Raw genomic sequence first — 7744 nt, 5'->3', positions numbered from 1 at the left:
AAACTCGTGGAAAATCAATGGAAAACAGTGCAAAATTGGTATAAACTCGTGCAAAAGCTGGTGTAAACCCGTGCAAAATCTATGTAAAACAGTGCAAAATCAATGTAAAACTGGTGTGAAACGGTGCAAAACTGGTGTAAACCTGTGTAAAATCAGTGGAAAACTGCAAAATTGGTATAAACCCCTGCAAAAACTGGTGTAAACCCCTGCAAAAACGGGTGTAAAACAGTGCATAATTAGTGTAAACCTGTGTAAAATCAATGTGAAACTGCAAAATTAATGTGAAACAGTGCAAAATCTATGTAAAACAGTGCAAAATCAATGTAAAACTGGTGTGAAAGGGTGCAAAACTGGTGTAAACCTGTGTAAAATCAGTGGAAAACTGCAAAATTGGTATAAACCCCTGGAAAAACGGATGTAAACCCATGTAAAATCAATATAAAACAGTGCAAAACTGGTGTAAAACTGGTGTAAAATAGTGCAAAACTGGTGTAAACCTGTGTAAAATCAGTGGAAAACAGTGCAAAATTGGTATAAACTCGTGCAAAAGCTGGTGTAAACCCCTGCAAAATCTATGTAAAACAGTGCAAAATTGGTGTAATATTGGTGTAAAACAGTGCAAAACTGGTGTAAATCCATGTAAAATCAATGGAAAACAGTGCAAAATTGGTACAAACTCGCGCAAAAACTGGTGTAAACCCCTGCAAAATCTATGTAAAACAGTGCATAATTAGTGTAAACCCGTGCAAAATCAATGGAAAACAATGCAAACTTGGTATAAGACTGGTGTACAACAGTGCAAAACTGGTGTAAACCCATGCAAAATCAATGTTAAATAGTGCAAAATAGTGCAAAACCATGTTGAACAGTGCAAAACTGGTGTAAATTAATAAAAATGATGTAAAATCATAAAACAGTGAAAAACTGGTGTAAAACAGTGCAAAACCAGTGCAAAACAGGTGTAAAACTACCTAAAAGAGTGCAAAAATGGTGTAAAATAGTAAAAAATTGGTGTAAACCCATGTAAAACTGGTGCAAAATTGGCGTGTAATGGTGCAAAATGATGCAAAACTGGTGTAAAACAGCACAAAACCAGTGTGAAACCATGTAAGTCTGCAAAAACAGTGTAAAACTGTGCAAAACCAATGTAAGACAGTGCAAACCCAGTGTAAAACATCACAACAACGGTGCAAAACCATGTAAAACAGTGCAAAACTGGCATAAACCAGTACAAAACGGGTGTAAAATCATGTAAAACAGTGAAAAAGTGGTGTAAAACAATGTAAAGTCATGTAAAACAGTGTAAAAGTGGTGTAAAACTGGTGCAAAACAGTGCAAAAGCGGTGCAAGACAGTACAAAACTGGTGTAAACCCACATTTAACTGGTGCAAAACTGGTGTAAGACCACGTAAAACAGTGAAAAACTGGTCTAAACCCATGTATAACAGTGCAAAACTCTTATAAAACACTGCAAAACCAGTGTAAACCCAGTGGCCAACCTTTAAAAAAAAAGGAGAAAATCAAGAATTGGGAGCATTTGGTGCCCACCCAGGGCCCCCAAGTGTTTTTCCTTAGAAACCCCCTGTCCTCCAGAGGTGTTGGAGATCCCAGGATTGCTCAGGCCGCATGGAACCAAACACCTGGGATTAAATGAAACACTGATTACGCCCTTTCCAAGATCAGAACCTCCACCCTGACCTGGCAGTCAGGGTTCCAGGGCTGGGCTCCTTTCCTTCCATCCCTGTGTGCTTTCCTTGGCTTAATTTCTCCTAACGAGCTGCAAAAGTAACACAAATAAATAATCCTCAGGGTCACAGCTGACAGCAGGATCCTGCTGCCCGGGGTGAGACCAGGCCTGAGGAATCTCCACTTTCAACAGAAAAATGGACAAATGCCGAGGGAAACAAGGATTCCTCCCTCCTTCTGCGCAGCAGGAGCTGGACCTTGTTTAAACTGGGTCCCTCCTCTCCCCAACAGGGTCCTTGTTGATTTTCCTTGGCAGAGGACGAGGGTGGCCTCGCATCGCAGCTCGGGGTGGTGGAACCACTCTGTGCTTCTCGAGGAATTGCCTGTTTCCCTTTCCTAAACCCTAAAAATTCACAAATCCAGGGGTTTAGGAAGGAGTGGGGAAAAAAAAATCCACGGGGGAGATCCTAACTCATCCTTAGGATGGCAGGAGGGTTGGAAATGGACAGTCTTTAAGGTCACTTCCAGCCCAAAATATGACTCTATATGAGCCCAAGGGATGTTTTGCTGGGGAAGTGGCAGCAACAGGGGGCCTGATCCATAAAAATCCCACAAAAATCCCCCTCTGTGTCCCAGTTTCCATTGGATTTGGAGAGTGGGTGGGCAGAGCTGTGAAGGGAAAGGGCTTGGACACCTCCATGACACACTTTGGGGTTCAGACCCCTGTGACGAGGAGTTCACCCTACAAGTGGCCACACACGTGTCACAGCCAAGGAAACGTCTCCCTGTTTCTGGTGGTCATGGAACCCACATTTCCAGGGAAAAGGGTTCCTGAAGACAGGCTGGTGCAGATGGGACCTTTTGAGAGCCAGCCCAGCCCTGCCTCCTCCTCTTCCTCCTCAGTGTCCTTGTGCTGGGATCGCTTGGCTTTGCCCTGGCGGGTCTCGGCCATGTAAAGAGTGGGGGAAAACGTAACTCCTGTGTCCCAGCTCCCTGCAGCCTCCCATGCCCATCCCTCCCGCTCCCTGAGGCCTCCGTGCCTATTTTTAATACTGTATTTTTAACACTCCTCAGCCCTCCGGAGCAGGGCAGGAGGGGTGGCACAGGGCGCGTTGGCTGGATTTCACACCATTCCAAATGACAGAGGGTTCAGGATACACTCCTCGTTTATCTCCATTTTGCTTTAATTATTTGTGCAGTGCCTCTGCAAATCACTTCCCTGGGTGTTGGGGACCCAAATTCGAGCCCAGCTCGCTTCTTATTAAGGCCAGAACAAGCTAGAAGGAGGTCAAAGGAGTCAAACCGCAAGTCAGCGGGGCGCTGGAGGGATAAACCGGCTGCTCGGGAATCCCGGCCGGGGGCTCCCGCATCCCGCTCCAGCATCCCGCTCCAGCAGCCTCCAGCGGGGCCTTGCAGGCCTGATCCTACCCCAGAATTACACCGGGGTGAAAGGATGGGAGGAAGGAAGAGCCTCTCAGCCCCTCCGTGTCTGACACCGCGCCGGGCGCTGGGGACACACCGGGAGCCGCAGTTTGGCGATGAACTGCGCGGCCTGGCCGGGGCGGGGCGGGCCGAGCCCTCCCGCCTCCTCATCCTCGTCCCTGTCCCCGTCCCCATCCCTGTCGCGTCTCGTCCCCCCGGGGTCTTCCCGCATCCCCCTCCTCCGGTCCCGCTCCCGGTCCCACCCGGGGGGCCTGCCGCGTGGCACCGCGGACTACATTTCCCGTGGTGCCTCGCGGCGGGGGCCACCCGGGAGGCGGGCAGGGCGCCGCGCGCGGAGCACGCCGGGAGTTGTAGTCCGGCGGCGGCGCGGCGCGGGTAGCGGGGCGCTGCCGGCAGCCATTACCGGGGAGCGCGGAGCCGCCGCCGCCGTCTCGCCGAGCTCCGCGGCTCCGCCGCCGGCACGGAGAGGGGCCGCCATGGCGGCGTAGCCTCCCCTCAGCCCGCCCCTTCCTCCCCGCCGCGGGCGCTGAAGGCGCGGCGGCGGCGCGGCCTAGCGCGGAGGGGCGGATCCCCGGCCTCGCGTAGCGGCTGCTGCCCGCCGAGAGCCGCCCTCCCCGGGGCCATGTCCCTCGTGGCCTACGCCAGCAGCGAGGAGGACAGCGATGCGGAAGAGCCCGCGGCCGAGGAGGAGGAAGCTCCCGCTTCCCCTCCGGCCGCAGAAGAGCAGCCCCCGGCCCAGGGGGGGCTTTTCGCCGCGCTGCCCCCGCCCAGAGCCCCCGCGGTGCCCCCGCCGTTCCTCATGGGCCCCCCGCCCGCCGTGAGGGGCTTCGCCAGCGCCTCGCCGGGCCAGGCCGGGGCTGAGAGCCCCCCCGAGCCGGCCGACAGCGGGGACGGGGCCGCGGAGCCCCCCAGGCCGAGGGGCCTCCTCCTGCCGCCCCCCAGGAACGCGGCGGCCGCCGCCTCCCCCCTCGGCCCGCCCGGCCCGGCCGCCCCCGGCGCGGGTTTGGGCCTCCCCAAGCCAAAGAAGAGGACGGAGCCGGTGCGGATCGCGGCGCCCGAGCTGCAGAAGGGAGATGTGAGTATGGAGAGAACCCCCCACCGCCGCTCGAGCCCTTCGGGGGTCAGACCTCCCTCCCCCGCCCGTGGGTCTCTTTCCCTCGCTCTCTCCCACCGTAACACACCGAGATCTATTGTTGTGGCGTCCACGGGGAAGGTTGTCCTGGCTGCCTGCCCTAATCCTAAAGCGCTTTGCAGAATTAAACTGATATAGAAACCTTATTTATAATCATAATGCAGCAAAACCCAGATTATCTGCACCCTTCTTTACTTCTGGAGTTAACGAGTTGATGGTGTGGAGCTGCAGGGCCTTGTAGCCCCAAAAAGTCTCTCTTGCCTCCTGTGCAGTTGATAGGTTTTCCTGTCAATTTATTGCTTATTTATCTAAAGGCATCAGGCAACTTCTAGACTTTTAGGTGACCTTTTGCCTCTCAGCTTGTGCTTTTTTGGTGTTTACGGTGCCCTGTGCCTTACGGGGCTCCTGAATCCAGACAATGAGAGCAGGGAAAGGCAGGTCCCTGCCCACCTGTTTTTTGTCTCAGGGTTCCCGTTGATCAGGTTCCATCCTCTCCCTTCTGCTCATTCCCTCTGGGACAGCACTGTCATAGAAGCCTGAAATGGTTTGAGCTGGAAGGGGCCTTAAAGTTCACCCAGTTCCACCCTCTGCCATGGGCAGGGCCACCTTCCATTAGACCAGGTTGCCCAGAGCCTCATCCGACCTGGGAACACACCTCCAGGGATGGGGCAGCCACAGCTTCTCTGGGCAACCTGTGCCAGGGCCTCACCACCCTGGCAGCCAAGAATTTCTTCCCAATTTCCTAATCTAAACCAGCACATGGAATCCCGAAGTGGTTTAGGTTGGAAGGGACCTTAAAGCTCATCCCATCCCACCGGCTGCCACGGGCAGGGCCACCTTCCACTAGCCCAGGTTGCCCAGAGTCCTGTCCAACCTCACGCAGGGGTGACAGTGGTGTCGCTGGTTCTGGTGTGACAGGAGCACCTGTGGCTGTAGGAAGAGCTGAACTGGAAGCTTGGAGTCATTTCCCTGGGGATAGGTGCCTTGAGGAAGAGGTTTGACTTTGCATTTATAAACAACATCCACTAACAGTGGTCTGGCAGAACCTTGGGGGAGCCCAGATAAAATCAGCATTGTTGCTTTGCTGGGAGAGTCTGCGGGGTCCCAGGGAGAGGGGGGAGGACACGGGCTCCCCAGCCTTCCCTGAACCACACTCTGCTCCCAATAACCATCCCAGTCTGGCAAATTCCAGAGCCAGAGCTCCCCGTGCTGTGGCTGCCAGAGGCACACTGGACAGTGGGACACAGAGCTCAGCCTTTGGGGCAGAGGGATGAGGGATATACCGGTCCTTCATACCCTCTTCTTGCTTACTCACCTCCTTGCAGCTCTGTGGTGTGATTCCAGGCAGCTGGAATGAACTGGGATTTGTTCTTCCTGTACTCCATGCTCTGGTGTGTGGGCTCTGACCACAAGTCCCAGAGGTCATTGATGTCAAATGAGTGAATGAACACTGAAGGGAATGTACCTTAAACTGGAGCTTGGGATTCCTAGAAGTCCCTGGGCCTGTGACTAACATCCCTCTTTCTCCGTAAAATCCCTCCCATCCCTGTAGTTCATCCCATGGAGATGCTCCAGGGCGGCTGCAGTGTCTCCTCTCTCCCAAACCAACACGTGGGTTTATGGTCTCTCCTGACTCCTTTTATTTACACACATTGTCTTTCCTTGGTTTATGATTTGGGGATAAACTGGCACAAGCACTTGATTCCTGTTGCCTCTTCCAAGTCCTCTGTGAAGCCATGAAGCCATAAAGATATTGAGGGCCTTTTCTGATGCCAACCAGGCTTTTCACTCAAATTTTAACTGGATATTTAGCAGTTCCAATGTTATTGGGAATAACTCCCTGTGTCCCTGCAGTGAATTTTACACCCTTTGTGTGATTTGTGCTTCAGTAATTCCGTTGTTATCTGTCCCTCTGAAGGAGAGCCCTGACCTGCTGCTGTGCCCCTGGAGTTCTTCCTTTGGATTTATTTTCCTGGGATTTATTAATAGTACTTTTTTAGTTTAGTATCTCAGGTTTTGCTGAGCTCTGGTTTTCTCTCTCAGTCAGATTCAGAGGAAGATGAACCAGCAAAGAAGAAAAATACTCTTCAGGTAAATACCGAGGGCGCTCGATTGAACAAGTGTCACGGGGAAAAGCGTTTGAGTGTGACCAGTCTTGGCCTTCCACTCATGTGAATCAGCCACTCTGATCAGCCCATGGCTTTGGGGATATTCCTGAAATCCTGTGGGGTGTCAAGTCCCTTTTTTGGGCAACTTAAATCTCGGAGAAAGAGGCATCAATTTGGGAATTGGACAGATACGTTTCCCTTCAAAGTGCCCCTGGCCTTTTGTGCAGCGTGTTCACGGTGGCCAAGTGTTGGGAAACCCAGGAGTGTTGCAAGAATTGGGGGGGATAATTAGCAAGTAATCAGGAAAAGTAAATAGTCTCACTCTTTTCTCTTATTCCTGTGATCCACCTGTCCCGCACGGATCTCCCCAGGGACGCGGCGAGGGCTCCGGCTTGTCCGCTCTGCTTCCTCAGCCCAAAAATCTGACAGTGAAAGAGACCAACCGGTTACTGCTGCCCTACGCCTTCTCCAGGAAGGCGGGAGAGAACTCCGACTCCAAGCCTGCCAAGGCCCCGACCTCTTCCTCCTCCAAAGCCAAACCCGCGTCCAAGCCGGCCGTGCCCACCACTCCGTCCCCGTCGGCCATCAAAGCCGCGGCCAAGAGCGCGGCGCTGCAGGTAACCAAGCAGATCACGCAGGAGGAGGAGGACAGCGACGAGGAGCTGGAGCCAGAGAACTACTTCTCCTTGTCCGACAGGAGCGAGCCCAGCGCCGCGGGCGCCGAGCCCTACCTGTACCCCGGCACGGTGGGCGCGGAGGACCCACCGCCCGGCACAGAGCCGGAGCCCCAGTTCCAGGACGCGGCCGCCAACGCCCCTCTGGAGTTCAAGACGGGCGCGGGCTCGAGCGGGGCTCAGCACAGCTGGGCACCCAAACCCGGCGAGGACTACGGCAGCCACCCCTACGGTCAGTTCCCCCCTGCCTACGGAGAGCCCGGCGGCTACTACCAGGTGGGTTCGCTGGCTGCAGGTGAAGGGAGGGGCTCTGGACACACACTTGGGTGAGGGGCTTGAGTTACGTACTGGAGCAGCTGCTTCTGGGAGTCCAGCCCATGTGAGATACGTGGAACAGGGAATCCAGACCTCTGTGACCTGGCCAGTACATGGAGCAGGGAATCCAATTTCTGTGACCTGACCAGTTCATGGAACAGGGAGTGCAAACCTCTGTGACCTGGTCAGTACATGGAACAGGGAATGCAACCTCTGTGACCTGGCCAGTACATGGAGCAGGGAATGCAACCTCTGTGACCTGGCCAGTACATGAAACAGGGAGTGCAAACCTCTGTGACCTGGCCAGTACATGGAACAGGGAATCCAAACCTCTGTGACACATGGAACAGGGAATCCAAACCTCTGTGACCTGGTCAGTACATGGA

The 7744-nt window shown here is 53.9% G+C and overlaps 2 protein-coding genes and 1 long non-coding RNA gene across 4 annotated transcripts in view; 1 reads left to right on the top strand and 2 right to left on the bottom strand.

The window, feature by feature from the left end:
* HDGF (heparin binding growth factor) overlaps positions 1 to 4981 on the bottom strand; it is a 16737-nt gene extending 11756 nt beyond the window's left edge. Inside the window, exon 1 of the mRNA XM_027699117.1 lies at positions 4974 to 4981. The gene's annotated coding sequence lies outside the window, so the exon portion shown is untranslated. The remainder of the gene's footprint in view (positions 1 to 4973) is intronic.
* Positions 3523 to 7744, top strand: part of PRCC (proline rich mitotic checkpoint control factor) — an 8961-nt gene continuing 4739 nt past the window's right edge. Inside the window, exons 1-3 of the mRNA XM_027699108.1 lie at positions 3523 to 4204; positions 6305 to 6352; positions 6741 to 7319. Coding sequence (XP_027554909.1) covers positions 3752 to 4204; positions 6305 to 6352; positions 6741 to 7319 — 1080 coding nt within the window. The 5' untranslated portion in view covers positions 3523 to 3751. The remainder of the gene's footprint in view (positions 4205 to 6304; positions 6353 to 6740; positions 7320 to 7744) is intronic.
* LOC113975275 lies at positions 5743 to 7687 on the bottom strand. Of its 2 annotated transcripts, none has more exons than XR_003536802.1 (3): positions 7388 to 7687; positions 6692 to 6791; positions 5743 to 5987 (listed from the first exon to the last, which is right to left on the bottom strand). It is a non-coding gene; the product is annotated as an uncharacterized LOC113975275 (long non-coding RNA). The 2 variants fall into 2 exon arrangements; XR_003536801.1 differs by having other exon boundaries at positions 7392 to 7687.

The sequence above is a fragment of the Neopelma chrysocephalum genome, unplaced genomic scaffold, assembly GCF_003984885.1.
Source record: "Neopelma chrysocephalum unplaced genomic scaffold, ASM398488v2 Primary Assembly neopelma1_137, whole genome shotgun sequence".
Lineage (NCBI taxonomy): Eukaryota > Metazoa > Chordata > Aves > Passeriformes > Pipridae > Neopelma > Neopelma chrysocephalum.
This window is presented reverse-complemented; position numbering and strand designations above follow the sequence as displayed.